Source organism: Oryctolagus cuniculus, chromosome 9 (genome assembly GCF_964237555.1).
Source record: "Oryctolagus cuniculus chromosome 9, mOryCun1.1, whole genome shotgun sequence".
Classification (NCBI taxonomy): domain Eukaryota; kingdom Metazoa; phylum Chordata; class Mammalia; order Lagomorpha; family Leporidae; genus Oryctolagus; species Oryctolagus cuniculus.
The window spans coordinates 95,734,143-95,761,012 of NC_091440.1; the positions used below are offsets into that span (position 1 = coordinate 95,734,143).

General features: G+C 44.9%; 1 protein-coding gene across 12 annotated transcripts in view; it reads left to right on the forward strand.

The window, feature by feature from the left end:
- Positions 1–26,870, forward strand: part of ATP8A2 (ATPase phospholipid transporting 8A2) — a 729,626-nt gene that overhangs the window by 358,183 nt on the left and 344,573 nt on the right. For all 12 annotated transcript variants that reach the window (XR_011378928.1, XM_070049167.1, XM_051850719.2 and 9 more), the window contains one exon: positions 19,207–19,379. Coding sequence is in view for 11 of the 12 variants with exons in the window: in XM_070049167.1 (XP_069905268.1) it covers positions 19,207–19,379 (173 nt within the window). In the remaining variant the exon portion in view is untranslated. The remainder of the gene's footprint in view (positions 1–19,206; positions 19,380–26,870) is intronic.

The following is a 26,870-nucleotide window of genomic DNA, read 5'->3' on the forward strand; positions in this document are numbered from 1 at the left end:
CAGACTTCCAGCACTAAGAGCTGTGACAGAATAATCTTCTGTTGCTCTAAGCCACTCTGCTTGTGGTACTTAGTTATAGCAGCCTGATACCCTGGCTCAAGGGAAGTGGAAGTGAAGGTCATGGAGACCAGGGAAGTAAAAGTCATTGAGGCAGTGCTCTAGCTTCAGAGAACGCCCTGCAGAGATGGGTATGGGAAGGAGCAGGGGGTGCGAGGGGAGTGTTCTGGAGCCTGCATAGCTGGCTGCGCCCACCCTCACTCAGCTCTCTGCATCTCCCTCTCTTGAAGGTGAATCAAGGAGCTTCTGCCATCATCTTGAAGGATCCTTCTGCCCTCGTGGTTTTATTTATCTCAGTTTGCCAAACCTGTCAGTTCGTGGTATTTGGGTTTAAGTTGCACTGGATATGTGTGCATGGTTCCTCCTTGAGTATTACTTTAGAGGTTCTGGGTAACTAAATAGGACTGAGGGCGTCCAGTTGAACTGGTTCAATATTCTTCCTACTCTCTACCTAAAATGATTCTCATTGCAGAAAGCCGAATAAAACAGCACACCTCAGTGTATTTTCCTGAAGAAAGGGAAACAGTTGGTATTGAAGTGGCTACTTCCTCTTGTGAAGTCCTCCAGGAAAACTGGACATTCTAGACTTGCTCTCTAGAGAACAAGGTCTTTGGGGAAAAAACGCTAAAAAGAAAAATCTATGTCCAAAGAAGCTGAGCTTGAGGATAGGATATAGGAGGTGTCTCAGCTCCCTCTGTGGCTCATTGCCTTCTCTCCAGAACTCCAACGATTTAGGAATGATAAAAATGAATCTCTTGGGGCCAGTGATGTGGCATAATGGACTGATCATTTGCCTGTAGTGCTGGCATCTTCTAGGGGCGCCAGTGCAAGTCCTGGCTACTCTTCTTCTGATCCAGCTCTCTCCTATGGCCTGGGAAAGCAGCAGAAGATGGCCCAAGTTCTTGGGCACCTGCACCCACATGGGAGACCTGGAAGAAACTCCTGCCTGCTGACGTCGGAACAGCCCAGCTCTGGCCATTGTGGCCATTTGGGGAGTGAACCAGCGGATGGAAGACTTTTCTCTCTGTCTCCTCCTCCCTCTCTCTCTGGCTCTACAGCTCAAATAAATAAATAAATAAATACATAAAAAAGTGGAGGAAACAGATTAAAAAATAATAAAGTGAATCTCTAATTTGTTATCTGGAGTTCCAGCTTGGAAAATGAACTTGGATTCATGCTAATGTTTTGGATGATTTTACCCTTACTGAGTGCAGAATTCGATGTCTGTCACCCTCCAGCACGTTCACTTCCAGAGGCGGACAGGCTTTGTTTTAGGTGGCAGCACAGGCTTGGGTGTGCTGCTCCTATCCTGATCACTGCAGGGTCCCGGGCTCTGGCCCTTCTTGTTCAGTCTTCTCAGCAGAGTGGCTCACAGAGAGCCACTCCAAGCAGCTCCCAGGGCCGTTTACAGGATCAGCGCTGGCTTCTGGTGGACCAAAACGAACAGCTAGAATGAATGAGAAGACAAGTACCAAGAGTCACTTCTTTTACGTCCCTTCTACCCTGTACCAATATCAAACTCACAATTTTCTGTAAACATCCCCAAGTGATTGATTTGCCCAAATTGCGGTGAAAACAGTGATCTTGGATGTTAAAAAAAAAAAAAAGAAGGCTCAGTGGCCTGTTGCCTTCTTGTGCACATTTTAAACGAGATGGGGGTGGGGAGCCTTGGGTCTGCCTGCCTTGCCTTGCATGTGGTCTGCTTCACCCTGTGATGTCGAGAGGTGATCCTTACCAAGTGACTGTGTTGGAATATCATCCAAGCCACAAAGAACACGTTGGTCCTTGGCTGAGGTGCAGAAGAAAACCGTGTCAAATAGAAGCAGAATTACTACATATCAGTTACTGTGCATCACTAAAGCTGAAGAAAAACAAAATTAAAAAGAAAAAAAAAACGCAATTGCCATTCTTTGTAATGTAGATGCTTTATTGAAATAGGAGGTGCCTTATAGCCATGGTGAAGCTTCTGGTGTCAGGTAGCCACACAGAATCCAGAGTCTGTCTTCTCAACCATCCACTGTTCCCATGGGCTCCCATTGTTAACTGGATCCTGCCTCTAGGCTCCTCTGCAAATACCTTATCGTTTGAAGAGATGGCAATCAGGAATAAGATCCTTTGCCTGCGTCTGGCGCTGGGACCCCAGTCACCTCCCCGGCTGCGGGAGCACTGCAGCCTGGCACGCCCTCGGGCAGTTGTTTTTCTTCGTTGTATTGCTGCTTTAATTGGCCACAGTTCTCCTCATCTGTCACGAACACTCTGAAAATCATACGAGAGTCATTTTCCCCACTTTCTTTGTTGAGGGCGTTTTTCTGTGGACAGGGGCACACCGCGGGCTCCTTGGCGTGCTTTCTTCAGAAAACTGTCATTCGGTGAGCTTCTGCAGGCTGACCGATTGAGTTACAGCCTGAAGAATGTTGAACTTGGTTCTCAGCTGCAGGATGTCTTTCCCGAAAGTTCTCGTCCTGCCAGGCCTGCCCTGAGGATTCACACGTGCGTATTGGTTTACAAGAACATTAAAGCGTTCTCCCCACAGACGGTGGGTGAATTACTTTAGGACTATGAGGTAGGACTCTCCCAGGGCTCCAGGCTCAGGGTTAGCCTGCGGTATGAGCCAGTTCCCTCCTGGCTGGTTTCACATGTATTTATGACTTACTTTTACACCTAATAGCCTTGCTTTGGATTTTTAAGAAGAAATTCTTCATGCAATTAGAGGGAGATTCTGTGGCGGATTGCCATAAAGGGTTGAATGCTCTACTAATGGAAAACATAAAACAATCCAGGCAAGCATTGCATAGGGAGTGTGATTTTAACACATGAAATGGATCCCTAAGTATTGCATTTGAGAGTGAGCAGAAGACCATAAACAGAAAAATGCTTTGTTCATTTTAGGACTGAGGTTCCTTTAGTAGTGGGGTCCATGATAAAATAGACTAGAAAATAACCTGGAAGAAGGGAGCTCGTGGTAACATGCTGCTGGGAGGCATTAAGCTCGTGGCAGCTGCAGCATCCAATGTAGGGTCCTGGGTGAGACTGCAGGTGAGCGACTTTGTGCCTTCTACATGGGCACTGTCTCTCTGGGATGCTAGCAGTTGGTCCCTTTGGCTGTAGGTATTCTGGACACATAACACTCTCCAAATGTTTATTTGGTGGTAGAGTAGCATACTTGTGAGTACCTGTGTGTGTGTGTGTGTGTGTGTGTGTGTGAATACATCTGTGAGTTTGCTCGGTGTTCCACTCTACACATTCATGGTTTCTTCGTGTCATGTACTGTGGTTTGGATATGGTTTGAGTCCATCTCCCAAGGACTTGCGTGTTGGAGGCTTGATGGGGGAGCTTTTATGAGAAAGGGCTATGTGCAAGGTCATTAGGTCACTAGGGGCGCTGCTCCCGCATGCGGTGAACATTGTTCTGGTGGGACTCCCATCAGCTGTTCTTGGACTAATATCCATCATTAGCGCCCTCACTTGGTTGCCTGTAGGTTTGAGTTCTCAGCTCACCTGAAACACCTCCAAGGCCATTGCATTCCTCTCACCAGCAGAGGGTGGGGGAAGTGGATGGGAGCGAAGTGGAATTACAGATGGTGTTTCTACGAAAGTGAGTTGAAATGCTGGTCAATTGTTTTTCTAATGCTGTATGAATCCCAATTTCCTTTTTTATAGGAGTCTTTATGCTCAATTTTGTGGCAAATTGATGTTGAACAAACTAACTTTACCCTGTGGTGGTATTTTGTTGGATAGCTCTGTGGATATTGTTGGGTGAGTAAGGCACTTGTAGTTGACTCCAGACCATGCCACTTCTTCGTGTCTTGGTCATTCCTTTATGACCAGGTAATAGAGGTGTTTCAAGGTCACTCCAAGGACATTTTCATATTTCTTTGCCAAAGAGAAGCAGCTAAATAATAAAGCAGGCTTGTAATTTTTCTTTTCTTAAAAGATTTATTTGAAAGCCAGAGTCAGAAGGAGGAGAGACAGAGAAGGAGAGAGAGAGAAACAGAGAGAGAGAGAGAGAGAGCCCTTCCATCGGCTGGTTCACTCCCAAAATGACCACTATGGCCAGGGCTGGGCCAGGCCAAAGCCAGGAGCAGGAGCTTCTTCTGGATCTCCCATATGGGTGCTGTGGCACAAGGACTTGGGCCATCCTCTGTTGCTTTCCCAGGCACATTAGCAGGGAGTGCTGCAGCTGGGACTGGAACCAGTGCCCATATGAGATGCCATTGCTGCAAGAGGCGGCTTTACCTGCTATGCCACAACGCCAGCCTCAGCAGGCTGAGATTTGATTTATATTCTTATTTGTCTTTTCAGTGTCTTCTGATGATGATTTTAAATGAACGTTGAAATGCTCTAAAGGCTTAAGAGGAAACAAAATTGCTAAAGAATAAACTAAAACGGCTTAAGTCCAGGATAATATATTCCCTGGCTAATTAGCCTTGGAGCCCATGGCATTGATCTTAATGACTGCATTTAGCCGAATGGGAAGTTTGTGTGTTTTCAAGTTTACAAAGGGAACAATTCAAGTTGTTGAATGATTCTGGTTTAACCTTTGTTCAGTCTTACTGGAAACATTTTTGCTCCTAATTTTCCCCTCATCCCCAAATGTTGCTAAATTAACACAGGCCTTGGAAAGCCCTGGAAAGTCATCTGCCTTTCACAGAGCTCTCTTCTTTTTCCATTGAAAATGTTGCTCTCCAGGCAACTGCATTGATCTGATTGATTCCGTCGTGTGCTCTGCTCTTTGGCCACGGCTGCCTTCTGGAAAGACCGTATCGAGTTCGTCCACTGTTGTGAATGAAAATAATCAGTTGGTGAAAGCACAAAATTAGAAACCTCTCGGTATATTTATTTCTGTGTCTCAAGAATCCTGATTTAAAGCAGACTTTATTTCAAGTGATGTGAACAGTAGGTCGTTCAGGAGTCTCGGATGAATCAATGTTTTCTTCCCTCCACTCCAAGAAAATCTATTTAAAGCAAAGGTCAAATCTGTGCTGGATTTGGAACCTATTAAATGTAAGTTTGGAGCACAGAGCCACTTTTTTGTGTTTCTCCATAGTTGCACGCACTGGGGACAGCCCGGGTGTTTGAGACTTCTCTTTTGTACTGGAGGATGGAGTGTTGCCTGTAGTGTACCTATCTGCTGAACTTTGAGGTCCGGGGAGTCTTTACATTATTAAATTTAGGAATAATTTTAGACATTGAAAATTATCTTACCAGAGTTTAGTTGGCTTTGAAATATGTGACAGTCCTGGCAGAAGTTCATGGAAAGGCGTGTGCATTTGATGTAGCAGTTGACATGCCCACATCCACATTGGAGTACCTGGGTTTAAGTCCCCGGCTCAGTTCCTGTAAAATTTCTCCCTTAGAGTAAGTTTCATGTCTTCTCCCAAACATTGTAGTACTAATGCTTGGGAGCCCCAAATTCTGTATATGAATAAAGAAGTTCTCGGTAGGCATCCTAAAAGATGCTAACTCCATTCCATGTGACCTCCCAATCAAAGTTTTAAATGATACAGCTGAAACTTTATTTTTCCCCATAGTAATGCTAGCTTTCTGGAAAGTGTGTGTGTGTGTGTATACATATGTGTGTGCATTGCAGTTATATGTGTGTGTATGTACATGTGTCTATATTTGAGTGTGTATTAATGCATTTGGGTGTGTGCATGTGTGTGTACATGCATGTTTGTGTGCACATGTATGTGCATGTGTGTTAGATGGGAGGTGAAATCCCTGCAGGAAACTGTTTGAGAAACTTTAGAGACCCTTATTCCCCTGCACACATTTTTAGTTTTTAAATCTGGGAGTCTGTACGTTCTCAAAATTACTTGTTTAATTTTGAAAGCTGACCCTTCGCCTGCTGGGTGGAATGAAGGATCTGGCGCTGTGCCTGTACTGGAAACAGCCCATGGCGGCCCTCAGGAGAAGCCGGGCAGAGGCCCAGTAAGCGCTGGGTTCGGGACTCCTTGTGTCCCATCAGACATTAATAGAGCGATGCACACCAAGGCTTGCGAGCCAGCACCACAGTGGCATGCTCCAAGTGGCTGTGTCTGCAAACCAGAAATGGACGGCTCCCTGGGGAGCCATGTCCAACAGCGGCTGAGACCACGTGTTCCAGTAGCAGAGGGGGTGGGGAACACGTGGCCACCAGCACGTGAAGTTGCTTCTGAGAGCTTCATTGGCTGCTGCACGCGGGGCACCGGGGCCAGATGCCGGCATTATTCCCAAGAAGCTGGATATTGGCATTTTCATGTGAAATCTCCAAGTGTTCAAATTTTGGCTTAAAATATTGTTTAACAAAGGATGAATTAATTAACTTCTAATCAGCCTATTGAGTCTGTCTCCTAGTCACTTATATCAACTACCGAGTCTTTTAAGCGTAAATTGTCATATTTCTGCCCTTAGTTCAGTCTCAGTCATCCTGACCATGGCTCCTATTGCCACCCTTCCGATGGGCTCCCTCTTGCTAAGCCCCACTTGAACTTCCTCCATGGCACGTGCAGTGTGTCGGTTGGTGGGAGTTTACGTGGCACCTGTCCCCTCACTGATGTGTGAGCCCCTTGAGAGCAGGGCCTGTGGACTTCGGTACTTTTCTGGGCCCCGCAGTCAGGATGCCTTAACTATTTGCTGGCTGCCTGAATGGCCCCATCAGGCTCATGTCTCAACCCTTTTTCAGAATTTCAGGAGTAGGACGTTGTCGCAAGAGAAGGGCATTGTCACCATACAGATGCAGAAGGGAGTCACCCGGGGAGGGAACACGTGGCTCACAGTGCTGGGAGCGGTGGCTGTGGCCAGGGCCAGGAGCTCAGGAAGCCACGAATATTCCCTGAAAGAGACGTGGCGAGTTTTTCAGCACCTGCTGTTGGTTGGGTACTTTGTTCTTTTTACTCCTGCATAGTGGGAACAATGCAAATGGGTCCCTTTTCCGTTCTTCAACATCCATTAGGTGCTTGTATGATCCACGAGGAGCAAGGGACACCTGCTGGGTGCACACCTGGAACTTACAGACTTGTAAGTTCCCCACCCCTCCCTTAGTTCCTCCCAGTTTCCTTCTATTGATTGGCCAAGTTCATCGGCCTGGCTAGGTTCCTGCTCCTTATCCCCGTTTCCTCCCCAGGCCTCTGACCATTCACCAAGCATGATAATTCTCTTCAAGATGTCTGCTGGTTTTTCTTTGTTTTCACAGTCAAAGGTCAGGCTGTCAGCTTTGGAAGCTTTGTTTACTGGTCTCCATGTCCTTATCCCGGTCTGTCTTCCATGCTGTGGGTGGGTGAGCTGCAGAGAAAAACCTGAGTGTGGTATTTTTATGCATAAAAGCCTTTCCAGACTTCCTGTAGGCTCTGGGATGAAATCCAAGTGCTCCCCCTGGCCTACCAGACTCTTCACGTCTAGTGCCTTCCTGTGCAGATCCTGCGGTTCCCCACATCTTCCCGGCTTCTAGTACTTGCCACCCATACATGCCACATTACAGCAGGATCCCTGACTGTTTTGTGCCTTTATATTGCTCTTTCTCTCTGTGACACTCTAGGCCCTAGATTCTTGTGCACATAATAGGCCCCCACTCGTTCAAGGTTAAATCTAGGATTTTTTTTTTGTCTTGCTATATATTTTAGTGTCAACTTTGGACTTCATGACCTTGACTCCTTGCCAGTCTGTATAGAAAAATGAATGGTGAGGAGTGTCCCAGCCCGCCCCAGAGGCCATCCCAGCTCCCCCAGTTGAATATGGCTTCTGCACTCTCAGAGAAGCCTTCTCTCTGATGTTTGATGGGGCCCATGAGGTTTCCCCTAGCTGCAGAGTCCTCCTGAGGAAATGAGACCTGTTCTCTACTTTTTGCTGATTAATTGGGCTGTATTTATTTATTTTTATAGTTTGTGTATAATAGAGTATATCCCTACCTTTATGAACTAGAGTCTCTTATTTAGAAAGAATGGTAGTCCTCTCTTATCTGAGGACTTGCTTTCTGTGGTTTCAGTTACCCAAGGCCCTAAAATATTACATTGAAAATTCTACAAACAAGCAATTCATGAACTTGAAATTATGCACCATCTGGAATAGCATAATGAAATCTCACATGACCCCATCAAGATGTGAATTTTGTCCTGTGGATCCATATTGTATACACTACCTGCCTGTTAGTCTCTCTCTTTTTTTAAAGATTTATTTATTATTTACTTGAAAGTCAGAGTTACACAGAGAGAAGGAGAGGAAGAGAGAGAGAGAGGTCCTCTCTCTGCTGGTTCACTCCCAGATGGCCGCAACAGCCGGAGCTGTGCTGATCTGAAACCAGGAGCCAGGAGCCAGTAGCTTCCTCTGGGTCTCCCACACGGGTGCAGAGACCCAAAGACTTGGGCCATCCTGCACTGCTTTCCCAGGCTATAGCAGAAAGCTAGATTGGAAGTGTAGAAGCCAGGACACGAACTGGCACCCACATGGAATGCCGGCACTGCAGGCAGTGGCTTTACCCACCACACCACAGCACCTGCTCCATCCTGTTAGTCTCTTAACAGTGTTCCCTGTAAATGTGACATTTTCTTGACACAGCAGAGGATTTCTACCCAGCAGTCCTTTCCTGTCCCGTAACTCTCCCTATACCCAACCCCTGCGGACTCAGGGAACATTGAAGATCCATAACTGGGCCCACACTGGTTCAGCTCAACCTCAAGCAGTGTGGGTGGCACACCCAATCCTTCTGTCCTGAGCCTCCGCATCGGTAGGTGCCCACTGTGCACACCCATGTTTCCATGTTCTTCACATGTGGTTATAATCTTCACCGTCTGTTCACACAGTCTGCAGCTGTCACACGTGCCTTTGGGAAATTTTATGATCTCTCTTCACCTTTCCTCTTTCAGAATGTTTTGCTGCTTTCATTTGCTATTTGCACAAAGAAACACAACCTGGGTGCTTCATGGTTCCCCCAAGATCCAAGGACACATTACAAAGCATTGCATGCCATGACTGTGTCTTCAAAATACTGAAGCTAAAAGTTTAAGTCCTCAAGGCTGTGGAAATTAAATAATCCAGTTAAGATGGCTGTGTTCATTTTCTTACATGACAGCTGTGATGTTTGTTCAAAGAGTTAGCCTGTGTTTTTAAGAAAAATCAAAGTATGTCAAGCTTTGAAATGGCATTGTGCCGCTTGTAACAGATATTACCATTTATCTTTGTGAACCCAGTGTGGTTCTTCATGAGATTTAATAATATGCTCTGTCTTCCTTTGCTGAAATTCACCTGACATACTTACAGAGTTCATTAAAATCACCATCTGCAAACAGTCATGATCTAGAAGTGAAGGTCTGCAGTAGCTTCTATACTAACTTAAGAGTTCAGTCCTCATTGTATTTAGTTTAGGCACTTTATAATTCCTGTAAAAATCAAGTAGGCTTATGAAAGTGCCATGGCTATATCATTGATATGTTAACATTAGCAGTTTTAACAGCAAAAGTTCAAGAAATTAAGTAATTAAGCTAAGATTGTCATGTGTGATGATACTGAATGTGGCAGTGAGTTGTGGTGTCTGAAAGTGTGCGATAGGAGTGACCTCCAGAGATCCAGCCTTGGCAAATGCGTGACAAGCACCTGTTCCCTGGACTTAAAGGAGGTCATTTCATACCTAGCCAGTGACGGCTCACAAGTGCAGGCTTCACATTCTTCTTGCAGGGTGGTCACACTTCAAAAGAATTTTCCTGCAGAGAAAAGGTTTGTCTACTGCAAGAGGAATCACACATTTTCAAAAATTACAAAAAGGATCTACAGTTGAGGTCCAAACAACAAATGCTTCTTAAAGCATGTATGTTATTCTTGAGATTTTAGTATACACAGCTATTCAAGAATATATTTGTTTAGCATGTCAGAGAGTTCTTTGTACTACAGGGAAAATCCAGTTTTAGGGAAGAAAATAAATTAAACATATTAGATTTGCCATTGAATATCCTTTGAGAAGTGAACAGAAGTATGCATTACACAGATTTCTTTTTAACCTCAAGGATTTGAACTCTGTCACAACTGTTGGTCACATATTCTTTCAATAAATAGTAGGATTGGTAGTTTTCAAACTTTATAGACTCCGAGGCCTTAAGTAAAAAACTGGTCTTTTATAAATGGTACCAACTCCTTAACAGCCCCTGCTAGTTTTCTTTCCTTCACCCAACTTCCTGAATCTGCCCTCTAACCTGGGATGCCTTTTCAGAAAAGTATGAATATTTTAAATATTTGTGATGTACAAAAAAACAGAAGAAGAAACTAAAGAACAGAGTATCCCAGCCTCCCTGTGGAGAGATTCTTAGATGGAGAGATGTGTGCACAGTGGTTATGCACCCACACAAACAGACCACCAGTGTACTCTGTGTGCTTTGTGAATGATCTTTCCTTACTTCATTTGGATGTCTTGAAATCTCAGCAAACTGAAATTCATTTACTTCAATAACATTAAAAGATGTTCAGTAATGCCTATGTTAATTAACTTAATTTAGTAATTTGTAATATATGTATGTTTCAGAACATTGTGTTGTACACAATAAATACATACCGTTTATTTGTCAGCCATAAAAACTTATATGCTCAACACTACTAGTCATTTAGGAAATACAAATTAAAACTACTGACTCTAATACTATATATATCCACCAGCCAGGCTTAAAGTAAAAAGATTGAGCATTTAAGTGTTGGTAAGGATGAAGAAAACTGGAAAACTTGCTTAACTGCTGGAAACTCAGAATGGCACAACTAATTAGGAAGACAATTTCACAGTTTCTATAAAGTTACATATTCATTTGCTCTGTATGTGCCTGTTTTGTGGTATAACTGGGTAAGTTTCCCAAAAGAAATAAAAGTGTATATTCACACAAAGACCAGTATGCAAATATTCATAGTAGAATTAGTCATAATATCCCCAAGCTGTAAGCAACCTAAATATTCAATAAAGGATGAATGGGTATGCAGATTATAGTATATGAAGGTAGTCCAGAAAGTTTATGGAAAGATGAAATTGAAAGATAAATTTATTCTGATGTCCCAAAAAAAAGTTTGAAATCATGCATAACTTTTTCGCATTGCACATTTTCCATGAACTTTTTGAAGACCTGCTTATATTCCTACTACTCAGCAGCGAAAAGGAATGAACTATGAATATGTGCAAAAACACTGGCTGGATCTCCAAACAGTAGGCCAAGTGAATAGACAAGACAGGAAAGAATACAAACTGATTCTATGTGACTTTCCCAAAGGGGCAAAACTAGAGTGACGGAAGTCAGTGTTGGGGGTGAAGGGAGGGGATTGTCGGAGGGGAAATTGGGAGTCATGGAAGTGTTGTCTGTCTTGAGAGAGTTCCATGATTGTATACCTTTGGCAGATTTTATTGGATTGTACACTTAAAATGTGATCGTTCTTTTGCATATTAATTGAACCTGAAGAGGCTTGGGTACTAGTGTTAATTCAATAAATTTGGGTTGGTTTTGTCTGAAAGGATAAGAATTGTTCATCAGGAATAGACGCCTTTTGTGGGAGGGAAGGACGACCAGTGTCGTTTCATGATGGCTGCCAGGGTCAAGCCCATGGAAACCAGAAGGACACCTGGTACTTGCAGGCGGGAGACCAGGTATCTCTTGAAATGTTTGTTTAACACCTGGACGATACTGCCCAGTCCTTTGAAGTTATTATGGAAGTCCTTGAAAGGTTATATGTTCTACAGTGATGCCTCTTATCTACTTCCTCACTGTAACTACAGAGATATTCGTGGTTTGGAACAAGGCAGGCATCCAGCGCTAAGAGGTATCTGCTCTGCCTGCCACCCACAGCTGCCGGTTTCAGCCTTGCTGGTCTTAGTTAGCCTGTAATGGATTTGCTGTGTTTGTGCAAACTTTTACACACCCATTGCTTTCTATAAATGCAAAAATCACGCAGAACATTCATGCTGTCAAGAAAAAGGTGTGATTGTATTGGAAATGGAAATAATATTGTAAAAAAAGGGCGGAGGGGTATAAGAAAATGGTGAATGTAGCTTTTCTGCGTCTGAGGCTGAATGCTGGGAATGACTGGATGAACAGGAGTCAGTAATGATGAGTCAAGAATCAGCTAACAACCAGTAACACATAGGGGGAAAAAACCCAACCTGGACAAACTGAGCATACAGACGAAAGGATGAGTGTGATCATTTGATGCTTCTTTGCCCAAGGGTAATTCAGTCTGCTTTCGAACTTGGAGGCACAGAGTGGTTTGGTAGAAGCGCTGCTGATGAAACTTGAACCATCCAGGCTTTCAGCATGGTCAGCTCCAAGCCTGATGGAATTTGCAGAACATCAAAGTGAAGGCGGAGGCAGCTGCTGCCACCATGGCGTCTAAGAAATCCCTCATGGCACACACCAAGCTCCTGGAGGAGGAGGGCTCCTGTCTGAGCGGATGTCAGGGTTACTGGAACTGTTGGAGTTTGAAGAAAGATTCCTGCCATCTGCAAGTTGGCAGAAACGCATCAAGGTTCGAGAAGTTTCCGTCTCTCCTGGTTTGTTTATGAAATCCGAGGTGCTTAACAGTGGAACGGCCTTTTGTACCCTGTCTGTTCCTAGGCTAAACGAGTCTGCACCTCAGCTGTACTCCAGGGTCCCTCAGAGGAACCGTTCAGGGGCCTCTATAAATCACTAAATCCACAGCCATCTCCTGGGAACACGGGGTGGCGCTGTCTGTGGCATTTATATGATCGTATTCTAATAACTGCAGGTGCAAAAAGCCAAGGGCTGGCCTTGCTGATAACAAATGCAAGATTCTCCATGCAGCTCGCCAGGGAAGGAGGCAGACCTTGGTTCAGCGTAGCTGAGGGGAGAGTCGTCAGTGCAGCTGCGCGTTTTGGGCATTAAATCACATGTGATTGTAATGGCGAGGGAGGGTAGAAATGTAGAGTATGAATGAACAGCTGGAAATCTACAGTTCAACATTCACACCTACAGGGCAAATTCCAATTTAGAATTCTGTAATGTTTCTTATCTTTCTGGGAATGGAGCCCCTGGCCTCAACTCCCTCTGCCCCTCATAACAGCTAAGTCCATTATAACTTTCAGTAATTGGCTTTTTTTTTTTTTATTAAAATAAGAGGCTGCAGTATAAATTTTAGCAACTGGGCTAAATAGGCATTAACAGGCCCCAGGATCCAACCACAATTTGTAACATCATTCCTTTGGGAGAATGGATTCTAAGTGCCCAGTAACTACCTTACAAACAGACTCTTCAATCATAGTGCATTTGAGAATAAGGGACTGTTTGTAAGGGTAATGCCTTCCATTGGCTCGCCGGGGAACTGCACAGAAGGGACCTATATCCTCCACACATGTGTGGCGAGCCCAGCCCGTCTGGGTTTGATCAAAGAATATTGCTGAGTAGGCGTGGAAGGTGTAGGAATTAAAACCAAAGTAGAGGTTGAGACTAATCAAGGTCGAAGCTAGAGGATTGGATCTGGAGAGGTGCTAGTGGCCGGAAAGGTTTCCCACCTCCAAGGCAAAGGTGGGGTTCTAAGCAGTTGGGGGAAAGGGAGAACAGGATGGAAAATAAGGAAGAGGGAAGGAGGCAGGAGGAGAGGAAGTTGAAGGCAAAAAGGCCAAGAGATAGGAAGCAAAAAGGATTGAGAACCCATCGTTTTCAAGGAAAATGCAATTCAGAATGTACCAGGAAGGCTGAGTAGCCCACAAAGAGGTCCGATGAAGAGATGGCCACGCTCCCACCCCAGACCTGCAGACCCATACATGATCTCTTATAGGTTGTGCAGTGGAATTTTTAGATTTTAGGTTTTTTAAAATTTTGTTTTAATAAAATTAAAAATACTTGAAAGGCAGACAGAGACAGAGATGGAGAGAGATCTTCCATCCACTAGGTGACTCAAATACCTGCAGTTGTCAGCAGGACCAGGTCCAAGCCAGGAACCCAGAACTCAGTCCAGGGCTCCTGTGTGGGTGGCAGAGACCCAAGCACTTGAGCCATTACTGCTGCCTCCCAGGTTGTGCATTCGCAGGGAGCTGGAACTGGGAGCAGAACTGGGCCTCGAAGCCAGGCATTCTTATAGGGAATGTAGGTGTCCCAGCCGGCAGCCCCACTGCTGTGCCAGATACTCACGTTTACTGTGGAATGTTTAGAATCTAGATTTAGACATGTCAATTCATTTATGAACTCAACACATTTATTGTATATCGAGCACTTGTTGCGGGTTAGCATGAGGGTGGCGAAGTGAATTTCTGCCCTCATCACATTTACACATGAGTGTAATTGTAGCCAACCACAAAAATGCAGCAAAGCAAGCTAAGGTATAATGGTGGTGATATGCAGAATCTGCCCATAAGTTTGCCTTATTTCATCCTTAATTTTGTGTGTTGGTCATCTTGATAATATACTCCAGTAACTACATCTGGATAATAAGCTTGACTCACAGAACTGTTTAATTAAACCCATTTTACCTTGAGAAAACTATTAATATAGAAGACCCTTCACCAATGGTTCAGAAATACAAGGTCAAAAGAATATAAATGTGGGGCCGGTGGCATAGCAGGTAAAGCCTGGCATCCCATATGGGCACCAGTTTGAGTCCCAGCTGCTCCACTTCCGATCCAGCTCTCTGCTATAGCCTGGGAAAGTACTGGAAGATGGCCCATGTCCTTGGACCCCTGTACCCACATGGGAGACCCAGAAGTTGTTCCTGGCTCCTGGCTTTGCAGCCAAGTGGGGAGTGAACCAGCAGATGGAAGACCTCTCTCTCTCTCTCTCTGCCTCTCCTTCTCTCTGTGTGTAACTCTGACTTTCAAATGAATAAATAAATCTTTTTTAAAAAGACTATAAATGTAAAGTTTCTTAAATTACTGTGGTGTAACAAGTAGTGTTTGCTGCTGTCTTGGAAAGTGGAATGGGTGGCTACGATATCGCTACAGTTTGCAGTTCAGCCCAGCCAGGATGTTGTCATGTTCACACTGAGAGAGAGAGAGAGAGAGAGAGAGAGAGAGATCATTCTCTTGTTTCATGTAAGGGCACCAATTCCATCATGAGTTCTCTATTCTCAGGACCCAATTACCTTCACCTTCCAAAGGCCTCACCTCCTGATACTGGAGATTAGTGTGTTGATTGCAGATTGTGTGTGTGGCGGGGGGGGGGGGGTGGGGGGGTGGGGGGGGTGACTTAAACATTTAGGCCATGGTTAAATTTCAAGATTTCAACTTGGATGATCTGTTTCCCAGGCCATATGAGGTGGTGATGCACTCTGGAGGAAGAGTGGCCACGTCTTCCTCTGTGCCCTCTCCCCACCCTTGTGCTGTTAAAGCTCCAGCTCCCTTTTGGGTCCTTTCCCTACAAGGGTCAGGAGGTGGTAGGGGCCAGGGCTATTGTACAGATCTCAGGAACCGTTTCCTTCTGTTGACACTCCTGCCGCTTGTCTTCCTAGAGACTCAAACATGGATGGGTGGTCAGCACCCTCCCCACTCTCCTCCAGCTGAGGAGGAGGAGCCATCAGTGTCCATCCAGCCTGGCCTCATGCACGCTCTAGAATCAGCCAGGCTGAGAAAGTGCCCTCTTAATGCCACTTTCTTTATGTCCCCACTCACGTCATGCCTTCTTTGAAAAGAAAAGCAAAGAAAAAAGCCCCAGGCTGTGATTTCCATGTCTCGGGAATTTTTCCCCTCCAAACTTTTTTCTTCCTTGGATCCAGGCCAAGGGCCACTGGGGAGGCCAGCAGGGGCAGAAGACTTGGGGTTGTACCAGGCCTCTGCTGCAGCTGCCTGGGAACCAAATTTGTGTGCCATGCCCCATCCTTTTGGTGAAATATTTCTTAGGTTTCTCTTCCCTTGTCCTGGTCCCTATTCTGTTGCTGTAATAGACTGCCTGAGGCTGGATAATTTACAAAGAAAAGAGGTTAATTTTGGTTCATTCTTATGGAAGTTGGGAGGTCAAGGTCAGGGTGTGGGATCTGATAAGGACCTCCCTCTGCATCCTGGCCAAAGGGAAAAGCAGAGGGGAGCGACCCTGTGCAGAGGAAACAGAACAGGAGGTACAGCCTTGCTTCCTAACAACCTGCTCTCGAGGTGATTCATCCAGATGTGGAGTGAGAACTCCCTCCTGTGAGAATGAACCATCTCCCTGGAGCAGAAGCCATCCTTTCGTGGGAGGATGACCATCTCAATTCTGCCACACTAGGGACCAGTTTTCCAACTTGTGCATTACTGGAGACATAATTCAAACTGTAGGGGCCCTCCACACATGGACCCCTGGCAGATACACCATCCAGAATTACCGAGACCTGTGTGAGCTCCCTGCAGAGCACATGCAAGCTGGGATCACCCGAATAGAGGAATTTTCTTCTCTCTCCTCAACTTCTAAAAGACAGGCTGATTTCATAGGGAAGATAAATGCAGGGGTGGTGTTTCCCACAGTGAACACCCCAGAGAAGACACCCACATTCCATATCAGAGTTCCTGATTCAGGTACTAGCTCTCTTCCTCCTAATGGGCACCCTAGGAGGCAGCAAGTAATGACATTTATTCACTGCCTCAAGTGGAAGAAATGTGTGTTTTCTTAGGTATGGAAAAGTCTTAACGGTTACATACTAAGAGGAAGGAGAATGAGTTTACCATATACCAAGCTCAGTGCTGTGCTGTTGCATTATGTTCATAGCAAAAATGCAATGAAGGGTTCCCAGCTCCATTTTACACATGAGAAAATAGCAGTTTAAGCAGGCTCAGCATCTTGCCTAAGGTGGCAGAAGTGTAAGAAGTGAGCAGTTGGAACCAGACCCCTGGCCACCTGACTCAGCACAGAACTGTGGATCACATCTCTCTGATAATGACAGGAGTCTCTTTGAGCATGAAAACTGAGCAGTTAATGGCAGAAGCTGCTTCTCTGTCTGTAACAGCAGCTGATCCTCCACTTAACTCAGGGTGGGAAGAGTCCTCTTCATTAAACCTATTTCCTTAAGACTATAATTTATGTTATCAAATGATAAATTGCATGTAAATGTAACTTAATAACCAAAGGGCCATCATCCAGACAATAATTTCAGCAGACTTTTGTGCTTCCTGATGAACTCAAACCAGATTTTATTTTATGAGCCTGAAGTTGCGTTCTTATACCTGAGCCAGTTTTGCTATTCAAGGTCATAAACTCACCGGGATGATCAGAACGTCATTTTTCATCATCTTAAAGATGAATGATTCTGTGGTTTAATCCCATGTGATGAAGGAGCTCATAGCATGGTGCTTATTTAGGCTGGTAGTAATGTTTTAGGAGTTTAATTTGATTAGATATTTTCTGAAATGTGAAAATGATCAGCTTAATTTCTTATCCTGATGATACATGGCAGAGAAAGGTTCAATCTGAAGATCTCAGCTGGAATAGAAATTAATCTTTTGTGTTATTTTTATAGTCTTCTCTATATTTTGGATGCTCTTACTGGGGTGGGGAATGTCCGGCTCATGGGCTGTATAAGGTCCATGAAATCCTTTGGTCTGGCCCTGCCAAGGCAACCACAGGCAGGACTCAAAATTCAGTAAATCTGTAGCAGGCTAATTTTTTGATCGATACTTTTGTATGGCCTGCGAATGATGTTACAAATATCCATGGGGCTGGCCCTGTGGCACAGTGGGTTAACGTCCTGGCCTGAAGCACCAGCATCTCATACGGGTGCCGGTTCAAGACCTGGCTGCTCCACTTCCAGTCCAGCTCTCTGCTATGACCTGGGAAAGCAGTAGAAGATGGCCCAAGTCCTTGAGCCCCTGCACCCTCATGGGAAACTTGGAAGAATCTCCTGGCTCCTGGCTTCGGATCGGCGGAGTCTGGCCATTGCAGCCAATTGGGGAGTGAACCAGCAGATGAAAGACCTCTCCCTCTCTGCCTCTCCTCTCTCTGTGTAACTCTGACTTTCAAATAAATAAATAAATCTTAAAAAAAAAAAATCCAAATGGCCCTTGGCAGAAAACAGGCTCCCAAGTCCTGTAAGAATTAACTTGTACAAACTGAGAAATGTTAGTATTAGTGATTCGGTTCCAATAAGGCTATCTTTCCCCCTAAAACCACCTTTGTTTATGTAGCGTTTCCTGTTTTAAGGGTACCAAGAGTAAAGTGGATGCAGTGGAAGGAGAGAGACACAGTCACTGGAACCTCAGCAGTTGAAGTTCCAGCAGATAGGGTTTGGATATTCCAGATCAGCCACAGAGCCCTACCAGAGTGGGTTCTTGTAAATATGAGGGTGCTTCAAAGTATTCGTGGGAAACTGAATTAAAAAAATAAGTTTATGATGACAGCATTTGGCATAGTGGTTAAGATTCTTATCAAAGTGGTAGGGTTCAAGTTCTGATCCACTGCCGATTGCAGCTTCCTGCCAATGTACACCCTGAAAGGGCGCAGGTGATGGCTGTATTACCAACCACATGGGAGACCTGAATTGAATTTTGGGTTCCTGTCTTTGACCTGGCCAAACTCTGACTGTTGTGAACATCTGGGGAATGAACCAGTGGGTAGAAGATCTCTGTGTGCCTCTCTGCCTTTCAAATAAATTAAATAAAATTTTTTTCAAAGATAAGTTTATTTTGGTGCAAAAAGTTTTGAAATCCATGTATAGTTTTCTTTTTTTTTTTTTTAAGATTTTTATTTATCTTTTTGAAAGTCAGAGTTACACAGAGAGAGGAGAGGCAGAGAGAGAGAGAGAGAGATGTTCCATCAGCTGGTTCACTCCCCAGTTGGCTGCAATGTCCAGAGCTTTGCTGATCCGAAGCCAGGAGCCAGGAGCTTCTTCCAGGTCTCCCACGTGGGTGGAGGGGCCCAAGGACTTGGGCCATCTTCTACTACTTCCCCAGGCCATAGCAGAGAGCTGGATGGGAAGTGGAGCAGCCGGGTCTCAAACCAGCACCCACATGGGATGCCAGCGCCTCAGGCCAGGGCATTAACCCACTGCGCCACAGCGCCAGCCCCCATAGTTTTCTTCATAATATCTTTTTCCCAGGAACTTTTTGAAGTCCCTTTGTATCAAATAGATTGCCCTATGAGGATGTTTTCACATATAAGTCAGACCTAGGCAGCATTCCAATGAATTCTAATGTATGAAGATGAACCCTGTGTCTTTCACATCACAATGTTTTCAATTCAGCAAACTTCTGAATTTTTAAAAATTCTAAGCACCAGCAAATGTGACTCCCTATTCTGTCTTTCAGGCAACGAGGGCGGCCATCACGCAGCACTGCGCTGACCTGGGCAGCCTGTTGGGCAGGGAAAACGACGTAGCCCTCATCATCGACGGCCACACGCTGAAGTATGCACTGTCCTTCGAAGTCCGGAGGAGCTTCCTGGATCTGGCGCTGTCGTGTAAAGCGGTCATCTGCTGCAGGTAGGGGTGTGAAGGACAGGCGTAAGTCCCAGGCCACTGCTGCGTCTGTGTCCTGCGTGTCTGTGGAAGAAGCTGGGGTGTGGGAGATCCTAGACCTAAGGTCTTAGATCTGAAAAAGGCAAAGCAAAAGTAGGAATTTATCTTTCACTGCTGTGTCACAGATTTTATGGAAGGGGGTTAGAGATTTTACATTTTTGTTTCCTCTGGCCTTTTCAGAGGAGATCAAAAGAAATAGGAACCAGGGCTTCCAGCCATCTCCCCAATGTGAGGTAAATTGGAGAAACTGCCTCCAGCCCGTGTGGCAAGCCCTGGAGGTCACACCTCCTTTGTGCCTTCTTCTGGGTTTCTGAGCTCAACTTCCAAGACTGGCAGAGCTTTGATGCCTCTTTTCCGGTGTTCGCTGGGCATTCCTCTTTGGTTGGTAAACAGCTTTGGTTGCATTCATGTGATAACCAAGTTTTGTGTTAAGATGTAACCAGAAGTGTTTGCTGGTTTCCCGAATGTTCTTCAGGTTGGCTGTTGTCACGTGCCATTGATGGCTAGTCCTGCGGGGGTCCATTTCTGATAGAGGTTTGAAAGACCAATGGAATTTTAAAGAAAATTAATTACCAGAAAGATTGAGTGGCCAATGTAAGGCCACAAGAATGGGCATGGTGGCTGGTAGGGCCTCCAGAGTGGACAAGCATGTAGGTGTCCTGCCTCGTGTTATAGGACATTCAAGGACCATGAGGAACAAATTCAGGTGTGTTTGGGACAGCAAATGAGATCTGTTTTACCTTTTAGACAGAAAACGTGGTGCAGCTGTGAGGGACCTATGAGGGATAGTGAGGAATGACTAGAACGTCTGGCAATGAAATCCTGTTGGAGGGGTTTATGATGGACACTGTAGCTCACTCTCTTTCTTAAACAGTCTTATTGTGGTACAGTTCATACCACGTGTGGTTCTCCCACTTAAAGCATATAGGTCAGTAGTGTTCAATAGAGCTGTTAAACCATTACCACAACCAAATGTAGATGATTTTTCTCATTCTGAAACAAAGCCCTGTATCCATTATGTGTTAATCCCACCCTCGTCCCCCTGTCCCACCACCCTCCACTAATGTGATTTATCTCTGTCAGTTTGCCTAGAGAGGGCATTTCTTATGAATGAAGTAATACAAAATGTTGCCTTTTTCTGACTGGCTTCTATCACTTAGCGTGTTTTCAGGTTTAATTTAGGTTCTTTTTGTGAACAGATAATGTTTCATTGTTGGATTTATCACATGTTGCTTACCCTCCTACCAGCTGATAAGCATTTGGTTTCTTTACACTTTCTGACTATTACAAACCATGCTCTCGTGGACATTGATGTGTGAGTTGTCATATGGGCTGGGTTTTGGGTGTGTACCTGGCATTTCTAGATCCCTGGGGGAGCTCTTTGCTCACCCCTTTGAGGAACTGCCCACCTGCCTGCCCCAGTGCCCGTGCCCTTTTGTGTTCTCACTAGCAGTGTGCGTGAGTGTCAGTTGTTCCACCTCAGAGCAGACACTGAGCATTATCTATATTTTCGATTAGCAAGTTAAGTGAATATAAAGTAGCATCTCACTATAGCTTTCATTTGAGTTTCTCTCATGATGAACGATGCCGAGCATCTTTTCATATGCTGTTTAGCCATTTGTGTATCTTCTTTGGAGAAATGTCTGTTCAAACCCTTATTCCTTTTTCTTTTCTTCCTTCCTTCCTTCCTTCCTTCCTTCCTTCCTTCCTTCCTTCCTTCCTTCCTTTCTTCCTTCCTTCCTTTCTTCCTTTCTTCCTTTCATCCTTTCTTTCTTTCTTTCTTTCTTTCTTTCTTTCTTTCTTTCTTTCTTTCTTTCTTTCTTTCTTTCTTTCAGGCAGAGTGGACAGTGAGAGAGAGAGACAGAGAGAAAGGTCTTCCTTTTGCCATTGGTTCACCCTCCAATGACCGCTGCGGCCGGCACGCCACGCTGATCCGATGGCAGGAGCCAGGAGCCAGGTGCTTTTCCTGGTCTCCCATGGGGTGCAGGGCCCAAGGACTTGGGCCATCCTCCACTGCACTCCCTGGCCACAGCAGAGAGCTGGCCTGGAAGAGGGGCAACCGGGACAGAATCCAGCACCCCGAGTGGGACTAGAACCCGGTGTGCCGGCGCCGCTAGGCGGAGGATTAGCCTAGTGAGCTGTGGCACCAGCTCACCCTTACTCCTTTTTCAAATGGAATATTTTCTTTTTATTGAGTCACAAGAGTTCTGAATGTGCTCTAGATACAGGTATCTTAACAGATAAATGATTGGTGGATATTTCCTCCCATTCTGTAAGCTGTTTTTTTTTTTTTTTAACCTTCTTGCTATTATTTGCAATACAAAATATTTTAATTTTAGTGAAGTCCAATTTTTCTATTTTTTTTCTTTGGTGCTTTGGGTGTTGTATCTAATGAGCTCCCTTTTAAAGCCACTATGGTTCTTTCTTTCCTGGATTCCGTTTGAACCCTTTAGATTAAGGATGTGCATGTTCTAATGGTAGGAAGGTGGCAAAATTCTTTTTTTCCCCCATAATTTTTCCTTTGTGTCTGCATTCTAAATTTGCTGAATAGCAAGTAGCTCATTTCCAAGAATTCCTCAACACTGGAACTTGTCAGTTCTGCATGATTACCATGTTGGTCAAGGAACCGTCTCTCTCACTTGGTGGACAGAGACCAACAACAAAAGCCAGCATTGTGGTGCCGTAGGTTCTGATCCAGCTGCCTGTTGATGTGCCTGAGAAAACAGTGGAAAATGGCCCAAGCTGGTCACTCATGTAGGAGACCCAGCTGCAGTCCCAGGCTCCTGGTGTCAGCTTGGCCTTGCCAGGGCTATTGCGGCATTTGGGGAATGAACCTGTAGATGGAAGATCTCTCTCTCTCTCTCTCTCTCTCTCTCTCTCTGTGTGTGTGTGTGTCTCTCCCTCTCTGTAATGCTGCCTTTCAAGTTAAAAAAAAAAATAAAGAACTCAACAACAGCACCAGAAACAATGTGGGAAAGCCCAGTGCACTGTAAGTCCAAGCACACATGCTAAAGACATGTGAGGTTTTTTTTTTTTTTTTTTTTTTTTTTTTTTTTTTTTTGACAGGCAGAGTGGACAGTGAGAGAGAGACAGAGAGAAAGGTCTTCCTTTGCCGTTGGTTCACCCTCCAATGGCCGCCGTGGCCGGTGTGCTGCGGCTGGCGCACCGTGCTGATCCGATGGCAGGAGCCAGGTACTTATCCTGGTCTCCCAATGGGGTTCAGGACCCAGGTACTTGGGCCATCCTCCACTGCACTCCCGGGCCACAGCAGAGAGCTGGCCTGGAAGAGGAGCAACCGGGACAGAATCCGGCGCCCCGACCGGGACTAGAACCCGGTGTGCCGGTACTGCAAGGCGGAGGATTAGCCTAGTGAGCCGCGGCGCCGGCAATCATGTGAGGGTTTTCAAAGGGACATCAAAGTGAGTCCGGTTGGAGTCTCGGGGGAGAGCTGGGAAGGCTTCTGAGGCTTTACAGGAACATGCTCTTTGCCTGCCAGGTGCTTCATACCAAAGAAAAACATCTTTCTCCCCCTCTCGCTTTGGCTGCTTTCACGGGCCTTTGTGGGCCACACAAGGCTGTGTGCCTAAATATGTTGCAGGAAGGAGTCAAGCTGCAATTGGCTCAGAAAGAGGACATTTTAAATTAAATGCTGTTACTGTCTGCAAAATAGCAGTGGTAATTGGAAAAAGGGACCTAGGATCGAGTGCTGCCTTCCTATGCCACGAGACATTTCTTGGCTGATCTCACATGTAGGATTAAAAAAAAAAAACTCAGTGCATACTTTAACAAAAAGCACTCACGTACTTCAAATAGACCTACTATCATGGAGAATGTAAACTTAAGATCAAATTAATATGTGGCTTTGAACGTAAAGCCCAACCTGAATTCTCAGTTTCCTCTCTAAAATGTAATACTTATAAGAGTTACCCTGTTCTGTTCTAATAGAAGACATTTTTTTTTCTGAAAATATCTTTTCTAGGCATTCTCTTACTAACCCTGATTCAGAGGTGGCTGAATTTTTTGCAAAAGTGAATAAAACCCTTAAACTAAAACAATACTAATATTTAGCAGCAAAAAGAGGAAAAATGCAAGAGTTTGTTAAATATTTTGCTGTAATTAGAATGAGACTATCTCACTAATTATACGTGGCTACACTCAGATATTTTCCGCATAGTTAAAATCCTAGAAAAGCAATGATGCACTCTTCAAGACAGTTAGCAGTAAGTATTTTATCGCAGATGGATTGTATCTGGCAGGGGGTCTGCAGTTGTTGAGTAAACTGCTCAGACCAAGAAGGTTTTTATTGTGGGCTTGATGTTAGCATTGTGTGTTTCTGCGTGTTGTGGGAGAATGAAAGCATAAGATAGGGTCACTGGCCTCGAAATCCAACTAATGAATGATGGTATGTCTCCAGTTCTTTGTGTCTCCTATCTGAAAGTACATCAGAAAGTTCATGGACAGTGGAATTAGAAGGTAACTTGATTTTGATGCACAATATTTTGAAATCCATGCAAAGGATGGGTGTTCAAAAAGTTCATGGAAAATGTGTATTAGGAAAATATATCTCAAAATTGGTTTGCATCGAAATACACTTACCTTTTGATTCCATTTTCCATGAACTGTCCTTGTTATTTATTTATTTTTGGATTGATGAGGTCACACGTATTTACTGGGGTACAGTGTGCCAGTGCAGCGTGGGAATGCTGCGTAATGATCTACAGGAACTTTCTGAAGCACCTTTGTGCATCCCAGTTTCTTGAATTCAGGCCCTTAGTGCAAGTCTCCATCTAGCCACATGCAGCGGACTCTTTCAGTTCGCTTGTTTGCTCCTTTCTTTCTTTCAGATTTAGTTTATTCACTTGAAAAGCAGAGTGACAGAGAGAGAGAAAGTCTTCCATTAGCTGGTTCAGCCCGCAAATGGCTACTGCAGCCGGGGCTAGTCCAGGTCAATGCCAGGAGAACTGGAACTCCTTCTGGGTCTCCCATGTGGGTGCAGGGCCCAAAGCACTTGGGCCGTCTTCTGTTGCTTTCCCAGGCACATTAGCAAAGAGCTGGATCGGAAATGAGCCAGCTCCCATATGGGATACCAGCATCACAAGCTGGGGCTTAACCCACTGTGCCTCAACAGCAGCCCCTCAGTTCCTTTCTTGCTTTTCCGTTCTTTTAGTCCTTGTTGGTGGTTCCTGCCTGCTGTGACACCTCCCTCTTTTCCCTGTTATCTGTCTCCTTCATGGACCCTTTTCTGGTAGCTCTGAAATGCTGTTTTCCCAAGGTTTTGCCTCTGGCCCTATCATATTCTATTCTAGGTCTCCTCCCTAGGTTCTTCTCATCCATTCTAACAGCCTCATCTGTAACTTCAGGGGTAAGCATTGTGGCATAGAGGAGTAAACCACTGCCTGCAATGCCAGCATCCCATATGAACACTGGTTTGTATCCTGGCTACTCCACTTCCTATCCAGCTTCATGCTCATGTTCCTGGGAAACCAGTGGAAGATGGCTCAAGTGCCACCTGTATGGGAGACCTGGGAGAACCTCTTGGCTCCTGTTACTCTGACTTTCAAATAAATAAGTACTTTTACTTTTTGTTTTTGAAAGCGGCACTTCAAAAGGATCATGCAAAATGGAATTAAGAGTTGTTTATTTTGGTACAAAAGTAGTTTGAAGTCCATGCATATGTGCGGTCTTTAAGAAAGTTCATGAAGAGGGGCCTGAGCTTCCCATGTGGGCAACAATTTGAGTCCTGGCTGCTCCACTTCTGATCCAGCTCTCTGCTGATGGCTTGGTAAAGCAGCAGAAGATGGCCCAAGTGCTTGGGCCCCTGCACCCATGTGGGAGTCCTGAAAGACGCTCCTGTCTTCAGACCAGCCCAGCTCAGGCCATTGCGGCCATTTGGGGAGAGAACAACAGATGGAAGACCTCTCTCTCTCTCTGTCTGACTCTTTCTCTCTCTCTCTCTCTTTCTGTAACCCTTGCAAATAAATAAATGAATCTTTAAAAAAGAAAGAAAGGAGAGAGAAGAAGGAAGGAAAGAAGGAAGGAAGAAAGAAGAAAGAGAGGAAAGAAAGAAAGTTCATGGAGAACACATTATGAAAAAATGCATGGATTTCTTTTTTCTTCACCAAATAAACTTTTTTTAAAGGTTTATTTATTTATTTGAAAGGCAGAGTTACAGAGAAGCAGAGGAAGAGAAAGAGAGAGAGAGAAAGACAGAGAGAGAGGTCTTCCATCCACGGGTTCATTCCCCAGATAAGCTGCAGTGGCCTGAGCTGTGCTGATCCAAAGCCGGGAGCCAGGAGCTTCTTCCAGATCTTCCATGCAAGTGCAGGGGCCCAAGGACTTGGGCCATCTTCTACTGCTTCTCAGGCCATAGCAGAGAGCTGGATCGGAAATGGGGCAGCTGGGATTCGGATATATGGGATGCCTGCACTGCAGGCGGCAGCTTCATCCGCTACACCACAGCGCTGGCCCCCCAAATAAACTTCTTTCCTAAGTTTTCTATGAACTTTTTGAGGTACCCATGTACACTAGTGATTCTCATTACTTGTTTCACATTGAATCAACTGGAGAACATTGAAAGAAAATAATTCTCCTCAAAAAGCTAAACGTAGAAGTACCTGTGACCAAGCAATCCCATGCCTAGATGTATACACAAAAGAATTAAAAACAGGAACTCAGATTCTTGAAGGCACATGTTCATTACGACCAGTTCACACTGGCCCACAAGCTAAATGCCCACTGATTGTTGAATGGATGAGCAAGATGTGGCATCAGTCCATACACTGGAATGGTAGTCAACCGTAAGAAGGATGAAGCAGTGACACATGTTGCACTAAGGATGAACCCTGAACTCATGCTTATGAAAGAAGCCAGTCACAAACGATCACATGTTACATGATTCCATTCATATGAAATATTCAGGGTAGCAAATCCATAGGGCCAGAAAGCATGTTAGTGGTTGCCAGGGGCCCTGGTGAGCAGGGTGAGGGAGGAATCGGGAGCGGCTGTTTCATGTGTCTGGGATTCCCTTTTGAGGGTGGCAGCTTGCTTTGGAACTGGATACAGGTGCCGGTTGTACAACCTTGTGATTACACCAATGCTGCTGAAACAATCAGTTTTATGTTATGTAAATTTTATCACAACAAAATATAAGCAACTGAATGAAATAATTCATTTATTTAATTGAAATGTTTGTTGAACTTAAAAAATACCAAAGTTCGAATGAAAGTTTCATTCACTTGAATAAAATGTGCATTCCAAGAAAATAAAACGAAAATGTTCTGATGCTCAGAGCATTCCCTAGAGCAGTTCAGAACTCTGGGCATTTTGCAAACTCCCAGGGTGATTCCAGTGAGCTGCCAGTGTGGAGAACGCTGACTTACCCCGTCTGTGTCCAGCAGGGCCACTCAGTTGGACTCCACACCCAGAGCTCAGTCTCTGTTGAGGGCTTTTCCTTTG